This window comes from Salmo salar, chromosome ssa07 (genome assembly GCF_905237065.1).
Source record: "Salmo salar chromosome ssa07, Ssal_v3.1, whole genome shotgun sequence".
Classification (NCBI taxonomy): Eukaryota; Metazoa; Chordata; class Actinopteri; order Salmoniformes; family Salmonidae; genus Salmo; species Salmo salar.
The window spans coordinates 44,572,813-44,593,215 of record NC_059448.1 but is presented as its reverse complement, the minus strand read 5'-3'; the positions used below and the strand labels follow the sequence as shown (position 1 = coordinate 44,593,215).

The following is a 20,403-nucleotide window of genomic DNA, read 5'->3' as shown; positions in this document are numbered from 1 at the left end:
ATCTTCTATCTCAAGGCCATCAGACTGTTAAACAGCCATCACTAACATAGAGAGGCTGCTGCCAACATACAGACTCAAATCTCTGGCCACTTAAATAAATTTACTTAATAAAGGTATCACTAGTCACTTTAAATAACACCACTTTAATAATGTTTACATATCCTACATTACTCATCTCATATGTATATACTGTATTCTATATCATCTACTGCATCTTGCCTATGCCGCACTGCCATCGCTCATCCATATATTTATATGTACATATTCTTATTTATCCCTTTACATGTGTGAATAAGTTAGTTGTTGTGAATTTGTTAGATCAGTTTTTAGATATTACTGCATTGTTGGAACTAGAAGCACAAGCATTTCGCTACACTCGCATTAACATCTGCTAACCATGTGTATGTGACCAATAACAATTTATTTGATTCACGAGTGCCTTAGTGTGTTTTGACCATGATCGTTTGTTGGTGATGTGGACACCAAGGAACTTGAAGCTCTCAACCTGTTCCACTACACCCCCGTCGATGAGAATGGGGGCGTGCTCGGTCCTCATCTCCTTTGTCTTGATGACGTTAAGGGAGAGGTTGTTGTCCTGGCACCACACGGCCAGCTCTCTGACCTCCCTACAGGCCGTCTCACCAATGTTGTTCTGTCATCGGCAAACTTGGTGTTGGAGTCGGAGTTGTAGGTTTAAACCCAGGTGCTGTGTGGCTGCCTTCTGAGGAGTTACGGCAACTTGAGGAAGTGGGTGATTTGAAGGCAGTATACATTCCTGGGGTGCAATTCCAAAACAGCAAAGAGCAACAGTCATGGATAAAATCTCCTGGAAAAAGTGGACAGTTAGTTTTTCCAGGAGATTTCATCCACGACTGCTGCTTTTTGCAGGAGAGGGAACCCCAGGTATTTACCCCATGATATCTACCAGCCTTCCCCCATTACTGAGTGTCAACACAACTACACTCAGGAGCTGAGCCTGGGATTGAACCTACAACCCTGTGTACTAGAGGAGCGATCGTTACCTGGAGAACCAGTGGCTCTTTCACACTCAGAACAACTATCTCTGTAAATTTGTCATGAAGAAATAGAAACGAGCTAGGGATCTAATGACAGACATTTGACGAACTGTGAAAGCACAGTTATAACTGGTGTAAAGTTGCTGCTATGCTGATGAATCAACCAAATGCTGAGTCACTGAGGCATCTGCTATTTATTGCACCCTATAGTTCACATAGGGGACTTTCTCAATGTCAACAGCTTGGTTTGAATCCACCCCAATATGGCCACTTGTTCCAGTGCATGCATACAGCCTGCTCTCTGTGGAAATGTCCTGATCTCTCTCATTATACAGACATTGTGGTCAGCACAGTGGTTCCTTTCAAGTGGGCACCTTTGAAGAAATGGCCAGGGCCACGAAATCTATTTAAAAAAAACGAGTTGGAAGGTTCTCATCCCTCTCTCGCCATAGATCAGTCTTTCATTAATAAAAGCACAGTACTGTCTCCTATCACCTTTCTAAACTACATATCAATCCCAAATATAAGCAGAAATAACCTACCCACCCAGAGAACTACAACGCAATACAACGTTATGCATGAAACTTACTGCCACTGTAAATTCCACCACATGCTTTTTCCAAGACATAGGAAATAAGTTCATATTCCCATTCTAAAACATCCAGCATCTCTCCACATACAGAGGCATTTCTCCACTCCTGTCAGAAATACATCCAGCATCTCTCCACATACAGAGGCATTTCTCCACTCCTGTCAGAAATACAGCCTTCTCATTGGCTATAGCCTCTGTCATTAGAGGGAGGCTGCTGACAGTGGCACATCAGAGGAGTGTGTGTGTTCACGTGTAGGGAAGGGAAGTTTACATTTACGTCATTTAGCAGACGGTCTTATCCAGAGCGACTTACAAATTGGTGCATTCACCTTATGATATCCAGTGGAACAACCACTTTACAATAGTACATCTATATTTTTTTGGGGGGGGGTTAGAAGGATTACTTTATCCTATCCCAGGTATTCCTTAAAGAGGGGGGTTTCAGGTGTCTACGGAAGGTGGTGATTGACTCCGCTGTCTCCGCTGTTAACAGCTGCTGTGTCCATGTGAGCTGTGTCACTGTGGGTATCTGTGGTTTGGGGGAATGCATGTAATCAGTTGGGGCTTTATTTATGCTTAAAAGGCAAATACAACACCTGACAAAACGTTGCATCACCGCAGGTCTCCAAAACAATTCTCTCTCTCTCTCTCGGTCTATTTATGCTGTTCTCTGTCACTCTGTGTATCTCATGGCTGTGTCCCCCTCAGGCTTTCATACGTTACCACACACGCAGATGTGTGATTCCCACCTCAAATTAATGTTCACCACCCACCTAGTGGCTACCACTTTCTCCCTCTTTCTGGGTTTCTTGCCAAATGAGATCGGTTGGGGTCTAAGTAAAGAAGAATCGATTGGTGTTTCACTTCCTCAGTAGAGCGAATGTACTATGCTGAGTCATCGGGCCCTGCTCACAGCGTCATTGATTCCTCCCAGTCCCCCTCAGTGACATAGCCAGTATAAAACCTACTGTAGACCTAAGGTTCAGAGGTGATAAAGACACGGCTAGATTATGAACCAGGCCGACTGTAGACAAGAAATACCAGAGCTGTTCTTATTTGAACTCTTGGCAACAGCACAGTTCAGGTCAGAAGGCTAACCCTGGCATCTGACGCCACTCCATCAGTCACCAAGGAATCTCACCCCTGGGTGGCAGGAATCTCTCAGTTTACTTCCCTTCCTCCATGTCTCCTTCCTACTAGTTATTTCCCCTCTCCAACCCATCCCTCTCTCTCTCCAGTCATAGTAGTAAAACATATAACAACGATGATTGTCATTTTAATAACCCTCATTAGGTTTACCCTGACAGTCATGATTATCTCTCACCGCAACACTGGGCCGATTGAGTTTCCATAGAGGCACACTCTGAACACCCCATCACTAGAGAAAATAATCATGGGGGAAAATGATCTGTTTCCTATTAGCTTCCAGTGTGAATCAGCTATTGTTATCCCTTCAGGTAGGGCAGTAAGCCCGGGGGCCACATAGGTCCGCTGGGACTACTGGAGGGGCCAAAGAGGACCCCTGGATTAGGTTTCAATTTCATGGTCCCCCTGGTGCAGACTGTACCCCTATCCCAAGCCATAGTCAAACCTGTCAACTCACCCCCCCCCGCACCCCTCTCTGTCCCCCTGCAAGGTTCAGCACCCCTTGTTAACACCAGAGCGTCTAGACATCAACAGAGGCACACTGTTACATGCCCACAGAATACTGTACATACTACTCATAGAAACACAGAACAAACATACAGAGGCTGCTTACTTCTTACATTCTCAGACTGTAGTAAGAGTGATGCAGTCCTCTCTGATTCCTCTCTGTAGCCAGGCAGAGACATGGGCCAACATTGGAGACATGCCACCTCATAAAAACCACCTACTGTAATAAATGTCTAACATTTTAACTCAACAGTAACACAGTGGGAGTTCATTCTCTCAACCATCTGATGTTCACTTTTTGCAACTCTTCATCTTTTCCTAATGCAGACATTTTGTTTTAACCCTATGCTGTCACAATAACATTATCTATGCTCAACAACTACAGTATCTACTGAATGGTAAGGAGGCAGAGAAAGCCCATAACACACTTTAAGAATGATATCATTTAAAACCACACTCCCAAGTGTCTTTTCCCCCATGCAGTCAGTGATTTCGGAATTTCAGTAACTATCTACTGAGGACAGTACAGTAAAAGAAAAAACAAGCAAGTCAGTAGTCTAGATAGATCACATCCTGATTCCCTACTCTCTCCTATACAGTATAGACAGAAGGTGAAGAGACAGCCAAGAGTAATTCAGTGTTCTGGTTATGGGGTCTCAGGAGGTCCCGCTCTGGTCGTTAAGCAACACGGTACTGACACTTCAGAGACTCTCCTCTACAACCATGAAAATCTGCTCTTTAACGGGGCAGACAGACAAGCACGCAACACAACCATGAAAATACACAAGCAGCAAATCTGCTCATTAACTACTTAGTCATGCCCTTCCGACTTCACTGAGAAGGAACAAAAACACAGAAAAATGAAGGCGTATTAAGGTACATGGGTTAACGTAGCATGGTATCAGTACTATCAAATATGAAAAGATAATAGAAATCCATTGGATATACTTAGTCCTAGGGTGGCAAAGGGTGGCAAACTTAGTCCTAGGGTGGCAAATGTATTTTCTAATATTTACAGGAAAATGCCATGGTGCACATAGCCAGTATATTAGCCACATAGCCAGTAATATTAGAAAAGAAATTGTAAAAAAAAAAATGTGCAAATACAATTCCATGTACAGATAAATAGTTAAGCAGTTAGATTAAACAACTCCTTTGTAAGATACTGCAGCTAATATAGAAGGAAAAGCTGTGTACATTTGCAAATACTGTGCCAAATCATATGTGAAGAATGCAACAAAGACGCAGAATCATCTGGCCAAGTGCATAAAGTTCCCTCAGCGCTCACAACAAGTAACCTCTGACAAAAGTCCCTCTACTTCTATTTGAGGTGAAAATGATGAATCAGACAGCTTATCGATAGCAACAGCTCATGGTCCTCCTGCTGATGAATGTCTTGCTCGAGCTGTGTATGCAACTGGTTCACCGCTGATGCTCAGAGGCAATGTGTATTGGAAGAGATTTCGGAATGTTCTTCGCCCAGCATACACCCCTCCAACCAGACATTCTTTATCTACTCATTTGCTGGATGCAGAGTTCAACAGAGTTCAAGTGAAGGTTAAGCAAAACATAGAGAAAGCAGACTGTATTGCAATCATCTCTGATGGGCGGTCGAATGTTCATGGGCAAGGAATAATTAATTACATCATCTCCACCCCTCAACCAGTATTCTACAAGAGCACAGACACAAGGAGACAACGGACACACCGGTCTCTACATTGCAGATGAGCTGAAGGCAGTCATCAATGACCTTGGACCACAGAAGGTATTTGCACTGGTGACAGACAATGCTGCGAACATGAAGGCTGCTTGGTCTAAAGTGGAGGAGTCCTACCCTCACATCACACCCGTTGGCTGTGCTGCTCATGCATTGAATCTGCTCCTCAAGTACATCAAGGCACTGAAAACAATGGATACAGAGCCAAGGATAGGTATGTGAAGGGTCATCAAGTTACAGCAGCAATCTACTTCACCAAATAAAGTGAGAAGAATAAGAGCACCACATTGAAGCTGGCCACCAACACCTGTTGGGGTGGTGTTGTCATCATGTTTGACAGTCTCATGGAGGGGACGAAGTCTCTCCAAGAAATGGCCATATCACAGTCTGCCGATATGGACAGTGCCCCATCAAGAGGATACTCCTGGATGATGCTTTTTGGGAGAGAGTGGTAAGCAGCCTGAAACCTTTAGTAGTAGCCATTGCACAGATTGAGGGAGACAATGCCATCCTGTCTGATGTTCAGACTCTGCTTGCAGATGTAAGAGAAGAAACACGTACTGCCCTGCCCACTTCACTGTTGCTACAAGCAGAGGAAACTGCAGTTCTGAAATACATCAAAAAGCGTGAAGACTTCTGCCTGAAGCCCATACACGCCGCAGCGTCCATGTTGGACCCCAAGTATGCTGGCAAGAGCATCCTGTCTGGTGCAGAGATCAACAAGGTCTATGGTGTCATCACTACCGTGTCTCGCCACCTTGGCCTGGATGAGGGCAAGGTTCTTGGCAGTCTGGCGAAGTTCACATCTAAGCAAGGGCTTTGGGATGGAGATGCAATATGGCAGCTGTGCCAACATATCTCATCAGCCACCTGGAGGAAGCGACTTTGTGGATCTGAGGCTCTTTCCCCTGTTGCCTCCATCATCCTCCAAATCCCACCAACATCAGCTGCCTCAGAGCACAACTGGTCCTTGTTTGGAAACACACACACCAAAGCTGACCAACAGGCTGACCAATCAAGGGATGAAAAATTGGTGGCCATCTATGCAAATTTGAGGTTTTTTGAGCCTGACAACGAGCCATCCTCAACAAGGTTGGAAAGTGACAGTGAAGATGAGGCCTCAGAGTGATGTTCAAGAGGTGGGCATTGAGGATGTCCAGGGAAAAGACATGGAAGCCGGAGAGGAAGACAACCAAAGCTTTAGTTTCTAGACTATCATTTTACAGATGTATGTTGAAAACGTTTTTAGGCGATACGATGGATCATTCAATATTCCCTTTTGTTGTTCAGTGAAATCATTCCATGTGAAGAGTCAACTCATTTAATTCAAGTTCAATTCGTAACTAAATTGTTTTTTTTTTATTTCTATTGGAAGGATTTAATAATTTGCCATTGTGTACTCATGATAAGTAAAATATTTATGTTTCTGTCTCCATATGATATATCCAATGCAAAAAACATCTACATTTAAATGGTATTAATATTCGTTTGCATATATTTCCGTTAATTCACACAAATTCCCGTTAATTCCCACGGAAAGTTTCCACCTCTGAATATTCCTCAAAATGTGCAACCCTACTTAGACCTAGTTGGAACTAAAAGGTGGAGGTGGTTGGAACGCTTCTCATGATCAGATCTACTAAGTATTGGTCAGACAACAGACTGTGATGCATTCAGAAACAAGCATTAAAGGTTCATGTTCTGATCTTTCCCAGGAGAGGGTTAAGGAATACTGCTCAAGCTCATCTTTGATGTCCAGAACCAGATAATATATATTTATTTTGCCATGCGACTCCATTTGCAAGGCGTCAGAATGTAGAGAGATACTATAATGTATAAAACAATTTCACCACTATCGGACTGAGTCCATACGCTGTTATTCAAATGCTTTTCTCTTTCCAACTCTATGCCAAGTAAAACTTTAGCAATTATAGTAAACCCTTCTTCACACTTTGAATTAACAATAATCTTAATCTGATGCGACACCTTTCAAACTAAATCACCTAACATGTATAACGCCCTCACTGAGACAGATCGGCCTGTAGGTGACATAGCCAAGCTATCATAACCTCACACACCAGTTGATATATGGCATTTTTAATATTAGTGTCCACCCAAAGGAGCATGTAATGTCAACATGTCTCTGTGGGTGCTGTTCCCACCTCTCAGGTCTCTCACATCTGAAAGAGAAAGCTCTGAGAAATAAAGAATGGTTAGAGAGCGAGAGTAAGGGAATGAGAGAAGTAGTGAGGGAATGAGAAGTCATAATGAGACGGAAGCAGTGACAGGAAGAGGGAAGAAAGACAGGAGCGCGTGTGTGTAGGCATGTTCATCGAGTGGAGGTCATGAAAGGTGAAATACCACACTGGTGTTACCATGGAGACTGGGGGAGATAGAGACAGTGATTGTCCAGTGATCTCCTGAGGGCATCCAAAGAGCACACAATACATTTCTACCACAGTGTGGTAGACTTCAATCATAACATTGCTTTACTGCAGAGAAGGGTCGGTATACACGGATTTGTCTCAATTGGAGCTGATCTTGTCCTTCCCTGTCTACAGGCATTTCCTCCTAAACCTCTTTAGACAAGAGCTTTGACTGAACAACCACTAATACTACAACATCCAATTAACCTCTCTGAGGGACCGGCAAATCTTCACTCAGTATAATCACACATTTGTAAGCAGCTTATTCATGCTGGACGTTTATTTATTTATTAAACGTTTAGATGAGTCACAAAAAGGTCATTCGTGGTCCGTTTCCGAGAACAGATTGCGAATATGAAAACAACAAACCCTTTTAACAGCACATTAATAGAGGTTAGAAAACAACAACAGATTCAACAGAAAACTAAAGGAATATGGCATCAGAAAGAATAACATCTCATCACCCTGTGAATCTCCGCAGGCACATTTCATTGGAACATTAACGGCAGGGAGCCACCGTAGTGAACATATACGTACATACGTGTAAACAGAGTGCGTGGCCAAAACCACATGATCGTGCGGGACCTGACTGTATAACGCCACAATAGTACCTACTCTGTGTGACTGGACCACCATTATTTATATATATATATATTTATTTATATATATATTTATATATATATATATTTATATATTTATTTATAAATATATATAAATATATATATACAAATATATAAATTTATATATATATTTATATATATTTATTTATATATATATATATTTATGTATATATATATATATATATATATATAAATGAGAGAGAGAGAGAGAGAGAGAGAGAGAGAGAGAGAGAGAGAGAGAGAGAGAGAGAGAGAGAGAGAATCAAGTCCCTCGAGAGGTATAAAAATAGCAGGTATCCAATACATTCCTTTGAGTATCATTAACGGTCACGATCAGGCTGCTGTCCCCAATTCTATTTGTCCTTCCTTGTGATCATGCAAAACAAAACTAAAAAGGTACAGATGGCCACATGAAACCCCAAACAGATAAACAACAGATTCAATCTGTGACTGACCTTAATGAGAGACTTTATGAAGTGCATCCACAGAGAGTGAGATGCATATCGTCTGGGCTGAGAGTAGACTCAGTGCTCTAGTATAGACTATATAAAGCTTTGGACCAGGGGAAGGCAATACTAGTCTGTAACAACAGCATAGTGTGCAGGCTTTTGTTCCATCCCAGCTCTAAAACAGCTGATCCAGTGACTAACCCTGCAAACACTGGCCCTAGCTGTCCAGGGCCAGAGCTGTGTACCTCCTGTAACCTGGCCTTTCTCCACCCTGTCTGTCCATGTATCTCCCCTCTGTCAGGACTAAACACTGCAGCCCGTTGATCTCACTAACTGAAGGCTTCCAGCTAAATTTGCAGTGTCCACCGGATATAACTGACTTGTTGCAACGAAATAACGGTCAAATCTCTTAATAAATTGCACTGTAAGAAGCATATGATTTTTAGAATGCAGTGTCATTGGTTGAATGGAAAAAAGGAACCAGATGCAGAGAAATGTCTTTACAAATAATATCATTTTTTTCTTCCAAATGAACATCTGTAACTCCTCATTGGCTCAATCAGCATAGTGTTAAGTGCTACTCTGCCCAATAGGAGAGGCAGAGGAATGTTCCAGCGACCAATAGCTGAGTGAGGCAAACCGCCTAAATGGCAACAACCCCGCAAGGCGTAAGAGGAGGAGAAGGGGTAGGGGTTCTGGGTCGGGGTAGAGGCACGGGTGTGACCCCTCCACCAGGGATCAGGGGTCATCTCAGTCACCCACGTCGCTGTCCTGGTCGCCGATGTACCACAGGAATTGGAAGCTGAGGCCAGGAGAGCGGTGCCCAGGAGGTCACCCAGGGCAGTCAGGTAGGGGATGGAGAAACTGTCTGGGTCTTTACCACTACGCCACATAGAGTACACCATCCAGTCTGCTATACACAGCAACAGGAACACCTGAGAGAGAGAGAGAGTTTAATATACAGAATGAGTTTACTGTACATAATGTAAATCTGTACAAGAGAAACAAGTGAGAGAGAGCTGTTAGCTTAAAGACCCATCACACAGCAACACAATTACCATCACGTGTAAATCAATGTAAGCTATTCCTAATCGCAAAACCCCAATTGTTTGCTATGCAAGACATCACACCCCCAATATAAACAGATGCACACATACGCACGTGATTCACAAAACACAGTGGTGTCCCACCGAGAAGTTGAAGCGAGGGAGAGAAATTCACAGATATTTTCTAAGAAACACAAAGAAAACTGAGCTGAGCGAGAGCGAGAGAAATGCGAGAGAGAGAGAAGCGAGGGCATGAGATGAGCTCCGGGCCATTGTGTTTTAGAGAAAAGTAACTGTCTGCCAGGGGTTAGTGTTGTTCCTGTTTCACTGTCCAAAAAACAAAGAGCTTGAGACGCTGCCCACTGCAATTAGCCCGACCAGAGACAGAGAGGCAGTATGACAGCTATACTATAAGGAATAAAACTAAGCATTCGACTGATAACCATGTGTAAAGGAAAACAAGGCCAAATCTAATGTTACCGGCAGCAAACGGATCATTTCAAACACCAAAATCACAAGAAGCATATACCAACCATGTCTTGGGATAAAGAGGGAATTATATGTAACTGTGTGTGTTTCATAGGTGTGTCTGAATTCCTCGGTCCATCTAGGATTCTAAGAATGATGGCTTTGAGATGTCTATCTCTATGCAGAACGCGTTAAGTATGGAAACCCCCAAGGGTCACGCGACAAAGTCTATTTGCCTCGTCACACATAGTGAGTAGCGTGCAAAGTAGGTAGCCTGAAATAACACTGACTTTACTCCTTGTGACAGAGCAGTGAATCAAACACTTCCTCTTTCTCTTAAGGCCCTCTCTCCTTGTCTCAGTCTATCAAGGGCAATCTTCTTTCCCCTCTGTCCTTTTATTGAGTGTCACTGTCCACCAAATACCCCTTCGACACACCCACTCACTCACGACGCAGACAATAAAACAGAATAGTTTAAAAAAACTCCCCAAATCCAAATCGCGTTGTCTAAACGTTTTAAGAGACAAATCAACAGACAGACACACCCAGAGAACGACGTCAAACCTCCCCTCCCCTTCCACAGTATTAACTAGAGCTGTCTAATCAATGCAGAGAAGAGAGCGGAGGAGAAGACTCTCCAGAATGGAACCAGACACTGTTTGATGTCCTGCGGCTGGATGGGAGCCTGCATCAGCCCTTTGTCTCCATCTTTCTAATTAGAAAGATTTACACAGGAAACGCTTTGAATGTGTTTGGTCTAAAGTGAGTGTCTTTAAATGAGTTTGTTTTCAAGTGTGTGCTTTGAATACATTTGCTTTGAAAACTGATGTGAAATGCCAGAAGAATGAATAAGCAACAACAGAAACATACCTATCTAATACCTCTTTCTCCCTGCCCATCCCTTTTCACACGAGCCAATTGTGGCTAGACAGTACTTTGTCCTTCCCAGAGCACATAAGTTGCAGGCTAAGGTTACATCTAGGTTTTCTGTATCGTAGTCGCTCCCCCTTCACCCCATCTGACAAACTAACCTTGATTCAGATGAGCATCCTACCCACGCTAGATTACGGCGACGTAATATACAGATCGGCCAGTAACGGTGCTCGAGTGGCTAGGTGTTTTTTACCATTCGACCATCAGATTTGCCACAAATGCTCCTTACAGGACACATCACTGTGATATACACTCCACTGTTAACTGGCCATCTCTTCACACTCAATGCAAGATCCACTGGTTGATGCTCATTTATAAAAACCCCTCAGGTCTCACTCCCACTGTCTGAGATACCCTTTATCCTCTGCATACAACACCTTGTTTTCCAGTCACATTCTGTTAAAGGTCCCCAAAGCTAACACATCCCTGGGTCGCTCCTCTTTCCAGTTCGCTGCAGCTAGCAACTGGAACGAGCTGCAAAACACTTAAACTGGATAGTTTTGGGACACTCTTTGGACAATAGTTTTGGACAGTCACTGAGATTTGTAGCCGTTTTGTGTGATGTGCATTGTCTCTGCCTTTTCTGTACTTCGTGCTGTTGTCTGCCCTTAAGGTTTGTGGCAGGTTGTGTTGTTGCCATAGGTCTCTCTTCAAGTGTCTTCCATCTGTGTTCATGTCTTGTCTTACTTTCTTTTTTTTTGTTTTATCCAGGCCCCTGCCCCACAGGAGGCCTCTTATCGGGCTGTCATTGTAAATAATAATTTGTTCTTAATGAACCGGCCTGGTAGAATTAGCAGCACTTCTGGTACAGAACTTTGACCAGATTAGGACATGGCAAGAAATTAGGAGATGGGTCGACAGATATACAGTAGATTCTGACTCAAATGTATTTATTTATTTGATAGGGACAGTGTGCATGAATCAAGATTTCATGGTCAACGTCAATTTAAAAGTACCAGAGTTAGCAACAAAGCCTATTTCCAACTGTAGTACTCCCTCAATATCAGCATGATCAAATTCAGGCCAATAAGAGGGCCTACCACAACAGGTCTCTCAGAAAGACAATGGTGAAGGTCAAGATGCTCCTCTGTCCCATCTCAATTACACACTAACATTTCAAATTCCGTGTTTAGCTAGTGTCGTGGAAATTACCAACAGGGACACCTGAAGTCAATCTTAAATGAATCATGCTTTATTAATCAGCAAGCTGGAGAGGTTCCAACAAACTTAATGCACCAAGTAGTACTTGGTCTGTCAGGAGCTCCGCCAGGGCAGTCCAGTTAGTTCTCTTATATACTGCTTACACAGACAAGTTACAGTGCATTCGGAAAGTATTCCCTTGAAAGTATACCCTTTTTAAATTACAGCCTTATTCCAAAATGTATTACATTTTTTTGCCTATAAAATCTATACACAATACCCCATAAATGACAAAGCAAACACAGGTTGACATTTTTGCAAATGTATTACAAAAAAAATAAATACCTTATTTACATAAGTATTCAGACCCTTTGCAATGAGACTCAATTGAGCTCAGGTTCATCCTGTTTCCATTGATCATCCTTGAGATGTTTCTGCACTTGGAGTACACCTGTGGTAAATTCAATTGATTGGATGTGATTTGGAAAGGCACACACCTGTCTATATAAAAAGGTCCCACAGTTGACAGTGCATGTCAGGGCAAAAACCAAGCCATGAGGTCGAAGTAATTGTCCGTAGAGCTTCGAGACAGAATTGTGTCAAGGCACAGTTCTGGGGAAGGGTATCAAATAATGTCTGCAGCATTGAAGGCCCCCCAAGTACACAGTGCCCTCCATCATTCTTAAATCAAAGAAGTTTTGGAACCACCAAGACTCTTCCTAGAGTTGTCCGCCCACTCAAACTGAGCTATCGGGGGAGAAGGGGCATGGTCAGGGAGGCGACCAAGAACACGATGGTCACTGACATAGCTCTAGAGTTCCTCTGTGGAGATGGGAGAGTGGCCAGACCACCAATCAGGCCTTTATGGTAGTGGCCAGATGGAAGCCACTCCTCAGTAAAAGGCACAACAGCTAGCATGATGGCAGCATCATGCTGTGGGGATGTTTTTCAGTGGCAGGGACTGTGAGACTAGTCAGGATCGAGGGAAAGATGAACGGCGTAAAGTATGGAGAGATCCTTGATGAAAACCTGCTCCAGAGCGCTCAGGACCTCAGACTAGGGCAAAGGTTCACCTTCCAACAGGACAACAACCCTAAGCCAAGACAACACAAGAGTGGCTTCGGGACCAGTCTCTGAATGTCCTTGAGTGGCCGAGCCAGAGCCCAGACTTGAACCCGATCGAACATCTCTGAAGAGACCTGAAAATAGCTATGCAGCGACGCTCCCCATCCAACCTGGCAGAGCTTGAGAGGATCTGCAGAGAAGAATGGGAGAAACTCCCCAAATACAGGTGTGCCAAGCTTGTAGCGTCATATCCAAGACGACTCGATGCTGCTTTCCTCTGCCAAAGGTACTTCAACAAAGTACTGAATAAAGGGTCTGAATACTTATGCAAATGTAATATTTAAGTTTTTTATTTTTAATACATTTGCAAACATTTCTAAAAACCTGTTTTTGCTTTGTTATTATGGGATATTGTGTGTAGATTGATGAGGAAAAAGTCAAGGGGTCTGAATACTTGAATGCACTGTATATTTGCATGATTTAGCTTATTAGTTATTCATAATTAACGTTTGGTTCCTGCAAGTGTCTGGCAACGTCTCCTATCTTAACTTATAGAACATATTCTGGGTGTTCTGCCAAAAGGTCTGAGGAGGGGGTCATGACTGTCTCCCCAAGATATCTCTACCATGCACCTAAGTGAAAACCAATGAAAGTGTATGAAACAAGATGCGCAATTCAGGACCATCTGTTCAGAAAACAAAATGTTCCTTCACTCTAGCGATCTACTTTGATCTAACAAATTGTGGAAGACATTGATGATCCTGGATGGGCCTCTCTGTACTGTTCGTGTCAGGCTTGAAAGGTGGGAAAGGCACAGCCGGAATTGCATGATGCCATCTCTGAAACCACTGAAGCCCCATTCAAAGAATCCTACCAAGGAAAGTGTGGGAAAGCAAGGGGAGTTCTCTAAAGTAGAGGGAGACAGGGATTGAGGTTGAATTCTCAGAGAGAACACACAGATTTTAGTAGAGGGCAGAGTCGAGTGCAGCAGCTGAGGGTGTGAGTGTGTACTGGGGTTAGAGAGCGCGAGTGAGAGAGAGGCTGCTGACTGGGAGATAACACCCTGAGCAAACACAGCAGGGGGGACTTTCCACTCCTCAGAGAGAGAACAGCCTGAACAGGCACTGTACACTGGGGCTGCTCACAAGCATAGGGCAACACGTCTATTTACATGGCCACAGAAACATTTATGCGATTTAGGACCAGCAGTTTAGTCGAAAGATTCCACTGTCCTCTCTGTTAGTGGGAGTGCAGAGATACATGTTCAGACAAACAGGGTATTTTTTTACTTAATAGCTGGCATGGAGGGGGGATAACTGCATCACATGTAAATAAAATAAATCCTACTTTATTTAAGATGAATTGAAACAAACTTTTCATGTGACAGAGAGATATTACCAGATATCGTTATTAAGGACCTTTAAAATAGTAATTTTTCACACTGCCTTCTCTTCACGACTGACAGTTATGACATTAAAAATCATATTGGGTGATTGAAAGGGGTGATGATCAGAGGGGCAGAGTTTTCACCACATATTATTACTCGGGCAGAAGTATGGATAGAGTTCCTCAGCTCTCCTTACAGTCCCCACACACAGATCACTGATCTCGGCGCAGTCCTTGGTGGGAGGAGCTGTGCAGAGGGATGGAAACCTCTGGAGGAGGTGGTCCTCAGTGTGTAAGAGTTGCTCCAGCTCAGTGCTTCTCCTCTTTAGCTCAGTGATTTCCTGCTCCAGCTCTTTAATGAGCCCTTCAGCCTGCCTCTCTGCACCCCCTCAATCACCTCAATGAGCTCAGTTTGGCTTCTCTCAATGGAGCGCACCAGAGGAGTGAAGACCTGTACACTGAAATCGCTCTCTCGCTGAGCTCTACTGAGTATTTGACCACATTAACCTTCTGCAGTCTTTCCTGGATCATCTACTGAACCTCTGCCTCAGTCTTCCCCAACTGAGCCTTCCCCTCTCCAAACTCTTCCTCTAGAGGGACAGTGTCATGAGTCATGTGGTCTGCTTTCAAGCACATGACACAAAACACACGTCTGGTCAATTCTACAGAATAGCTCCAGGAGTCTGTCGTGCTTCTTACAGATCCTGTCTTCCAGGTTCTCCACAGGGTTGATCAGAGGTCTGACACCAGACGGGACTTCAGGGCCTTGAGCTTCTTCCCAGTGCAGAAGTCACAAGACACTTCTCCTGGATTGGCAGGGGACTCATCTTTACCTCTGACCCTCATCTTCTAAAAATGCATCTACATTCTCTCTGAACATTGTTTTGACACAAAGCTCAGGTTCTCTATAGAACTTATCCTTACATAATTGACACTGGTACAGGCCATTGGTATCCCAGCATCCTCTGATACAGGCCTTGCAGAAGTTGTGTCCACATGGAAGAGAGACTGGCTCAGTGAACACATCCAGAGAGACAGGGAAAAATATAAACGAATCCTCTAAAGGTTGACCATTTCAGTTATAAAAAGGCTTTAACCAAATACACGTGTTCAAAATAAGAAAAACAGGAGAAGCCATGTTCACTTGATCTTGTAAAACATTGAGTGTATCTGTTGGTGTTGATGTTGTTCTTACTGCCCTTAGAGAACCACAGGAATAAAAGACACTGCGTAGTTGTAGAGCGATTTCTGAAGAACTGGAAAGTAAAGTTTTGTGTCTGATATAGAAGTATCTCCACTTTACTTTTACTTCAGCATAGTGACGTCAATAGCCCCCTCTTTGCCCGTCTGTCTGCGTATGGCTGCTCTCAAAAGGAACATGCAGGTAACTGCCAAAATAAAAGGAAACACTTGAGTAAATGAGGGATACAAAAGTATATTGAAAGCAGGTGCATCCACACAGGTGTGGAATTAACAACACATCTGCATAGGGTCATGTATAAAAATGCTGGTCAGGCCCAGTTGCACATTATTTTGTCTACCATGGCTAGAAGAGATCGCAGTGACTTTGAAAGAGGGGTGATTGTTGGGGCACGTTTGGCAGGAGCGTCACTGACGAAGACTGCTCAACTTGCTGATGTTTCACGATATGCCAAGGCCTTCTCAGTCATCAGATCTCAACCCAATTCAACACTTACGGGAGATTCTGGAGTGGCGCCTAAAGGCAGTGTTTTCCACCACCACCAAATTATGGAATTTCTTGTGGAAGAATGGTTTCGCATCCCTCTAATAGAGTTCCAGAAGCTTGTAGAATCCCTGCCAAAGTGCACTGAAGCTGTTCTGGCGGATCAACGCCCTATTAAGACACTATGTTGGCGTTTCCTTTATTTTGCCAGTTACCTGAAAGTAATCTTTATACAGAGTTAAACTGTCATTTGCCATTTTCTTTGCTCTAATCTACTGGAAAATTGATATTACATAGCCTCCTGTTCATACATCTCAGTGCTAGTAAGGTTAAACCTATCAGCAGTGGTCATAGTACACCTTTCATTGGTATAGTTGCAACACCCTCTTTTGGGAAGCATGCCTGTGCACTCTTTCAAGTCCCCTCCAAGGACTACCAGGGCACAACTCAGACTATTGCACGACGGCACCATCCCATCTCTGACATCAGAGTTACAGGGTGAAGTAGTAAAGACATGGAAGACAACGCAAGAGATGTTTCATCCTGTCTTAGCACTAGCACAATAGGACACCAGACCATAGACTACAAGGGCTAAGTAAATAAAATAAAAAAACATAAAGCCTCTATAAACATTTTATTTAGGAATGATTTAATCAAACTGTTCTTATTTAATTGGCATTAAATTAATACTCGTTTTATTTTCCTAATAGGAATGAATGTGTCATTTCATTTAGCTCCCTGAAATGTATGACAATCGGAGTCTGAGGTTAAAGGGGGCTGAATATGGAACCCACTACCCTGGCGTTGCAAGCACCATGCTCTACCAGCTGAGCCACATGGGCCCATTTAGCCTCGGTTTCAATTCTCCTCATTAGGAATGACGACTGAACGAGATGTGTTTTAGAGGCATGCTTTGGGTGTCTCGTGTATATATATATGTGTGTGTGTGTGTGTGTGTGTGCGTTCAAACGTGGGAAGTGTTTTTACTTTCACAATGTCGAAACAGTACAAAGCTATGTTTCAAAAACTCACTGTTTTAGATAGACTGTTTCAAGCTAACAAGGTCTTGTGTCTGGAAGTAGCCTAGACTGGCAAGCAAGCCAGCCAACTTCTTTCGCAGATTATAGTGCCTTGAGAAAGTATTCAAACCCCTTGACTTATTCCACATTTTGTTGTGTTACAGCCTGAATTCAAAATTGATTAAATATTTCTCTGACCCATCTACACACAATACCCCATAACGACAAAGTGAAAACATGTTTTTAGAAAATGTAGCTAATTTATTGAAAATGAAATACAGAAATCTCATTTTTTAAAGTTTCACAACCCTTAATAAATACTTTGTAGAAGCACCTTTGGCTGCGATTACAGCTGTGAGTCTTTCAGGGTAAGTCTCTAAGAGCTTTGCCAACTGGAATGTACAGTATTTGCCCATTATTCTTTGTAAAATTCTTCAAGCTCTGTCAAGTTGATTGTTGATCATTGCTAGACAGCCATTTTCAAGTCTTGCCATAGATTTGAGCCTATTTAAGTCAAAACTGTAACTAAGCCACTCAGGAACATTCAATGTCATCTTGGTAAGCAACCCGTGAATTTGGCCTTGTGTTTGAGGTTATTGTTCTGATGAAACGGTGAATGTCTCCCAGTGTCTGTTGGAAAGGTTTCCCTCTTGGTTTTTGCATGCGCTTATATTCTGTTGTTTATTTTTAACCTAAAACACTGCATAGTTATTGCCGATGACAAGCATACCCATAACGATGCAGCCACCACTATGCTTGAAAATATGAAGAGTAGTACTCAGTGATGTGTTGTGTTGTGTTGGCCCCAAACATAACGTTTTGTATTCAGTACAAAAAGCAAATTCTTTTGCCACATTTTCTGCAGTTTTACTTTAGTGCATTATTGTAAACAGGATGCATGTTTTGGAATATTTTTATTCTGTACAGGCTTCCTTTTCACTCTGTCATTTAGGTCAGTATTTTTGAGTAACTACAATGTTGATCGATCCTCAGTTCTCTCATATCACAACCATAAAACTCTATAACTGTTTTAAAACCACCATTGGTCACATGGTGAAATCCCTGAGCAGTTTCCTTCCTCTTCGGCAACTGAGTTAGACAGGATGCCTGTATCTTTGTAATGATCAGTAGCTGTGAGTGGGTAAAAATCACTGGGGAAGCCAAGACAGAAAAAAAGCCATATTAAAACTTGTGTTGTGATAATTTCGTTGTTTTCTCTATAACCTGTTAGTTCATATGCCTTGCCGAGACAATAAGAACACACAGTCGCAGCATAAATTCAACCACACCTTTTTTCATCAAAACCAGAGAGCAATCTCTGTCCAGTGAAGTACAAAATGCATATTGCATGTAACAAACAGTTAGTTACATGACCTACAGAATGCTCAAGCAAGTTAATGTTTCCAACATTTTCAGACCACTAAACAACTATTGATTTAGAACCACTGAGAGTTACCGCAAGTTGCAAAGAAAACAGGAGATGCCTCCACTATTCCAGCACCATTTCAACATAATCACCTATGCTTAGTCTAATACAGTGACAACTAAAATATACCAAAAACGATTTAGTCCAACGAAGCTGGATGTGGTTGTCCACGGTGTGGCTATATATGATGAGGATGTTCATGGTTCTGATTTCTGTATGTACGTATGCATGTACAGTTGAAGTCGGAAGTTTACATACACTTAGGTTGGAGTCATTAAAACTCGTTTGTCAACCACTCCACAAATTTGTTGTTAACAAACTATAGTTTTGGCAAGTTGGTTAGGACATCTACTTTGTGCATGACAAGTGATTTTTGCAACAATTGTTCACAGACAGATTATTTTACTTATAATTCACTGTATCAAAATTCCAGTGGGTCAGAAGTTTACATACACTAAGTTGACTGTGCCTTTAAACAGCTTGGAAAATTCCAGAAAATGTTGTCATGGCTTTAGAAGCTTCTGATAGGCTAATTGACATCATTTCAGTCAATTGGAGGTGTACCTGTGGATGTATTTGACGTCCTACCTTCAAACTCAGTGCCTCTTTGCTTGACATCATGAGAAAATCAAAAGAAAATCAGCCAAGACCTCAGCAAAAAAGAATTGTAGACCTCCACAAGACTGGTTCATCCTTGGGAGAAATTTCCAAACGCCTGAAGGTACCACGTTCATCTGTATAAACAATAGTACGCAAGTATAAACACCATGGGACCACGCAGCCGTCATACCGCTCAAGAAGGAGACACGTTCTGTCTAATAGAGATGAACGTACTTTGATGCGAAAAATCAATCCCAGAACAACAGTAAAGGATCTTGTGAAGATGCTGGAGGAAACAGGTACAAAAGTATCTATATCCACATAACCTGAAAGGCCGCTCAGCAAGGAAGAAGCCACTGCTCCAAAACCTCCATAAAAAGCCAGACTACGGTTTGCAACTGGACATGGGGACAAAGATTGTACTTTTTGGAGAAATGTCCTCTGGTCTGATGAAATAAAAATAGAACTGTTTGGCCATAATGACCATCATTATATCTGGAGGAAAAAGGGGGATGCTTGCAAGCCGAAGAACACCATCCCGACAGTGAAGCACGGTGGTGGCAGCATCATATTGTGGGGGTGCTTTGCTGCAGGAGGGACTGGTGCACTTCACAAAATAGAAATGATGTGGATATATTGAAGCAACATCTCAAGACATCAGTCAGGAAGTTATAAAGCTTGGTTGCAAATTGGTCTTCCAAATGGACAATGACCCCAAGCATACTTCCAAAGTTGTGGCAAAATGGCATAAGGACAACAAAGTCAGTGTATTGGAGTGGTCATCACAAATCCCTGACCTCAATCTCATAGAAAATTTGTGGGCAGAACTGGAAAAGCGTATGCGAGCAACGAGGCCTACAAACCTGACTCAGTTACACCAGCTCTGTCAGGAGGAATGGGCCAAAATTCACCCAATTTATTGTGGGAAGCTTGTGGAAGGCTACCATAAACATTTGACCCAAGTTAAACAATTTAAAGGCAATGTTACCAAATACTAATTGAGTGTATGTAAACTTCTGACCCACTGGGAATGTGATGAAAGAAATAAAAGCTGAAATAAATAATTATACTATTATTCTGACATTTCACATTCTTAAAATAAAGAGGTGATCCTAACTGACCTAAGACAGGGAATTTTTACTAGGATTAAATATCAGGAATTG

General features: G+C 42.6%; 1 protein-coding gene across 1 annotated transcript in view; it reads right to left on the bottom strand.

Moving 5' to 3' along the window:
- Positions 1 to 7,669: 7,669 nt before the first annotated feature.
- The window catches only part of LOC106609341 (solute carrier family 41 member 2-like), a 32,702-nt gene continuing 19,968 nt past the window's right edge, over positions 7,670 to 20,403 (bottom strand). Inside the window, 2 exon segments of the mRNA XM_014208073.2 lie at positions 7,670 to 9,282; positions 9,285 to 9,408. Coding sequence (XP_014063548.2) covers positions 9,224 to 9,282; positions 9,285 to 9,408 — 183 coding nt within the window. The 3' untranslated portion in view covers positions 7,670 to 9,223.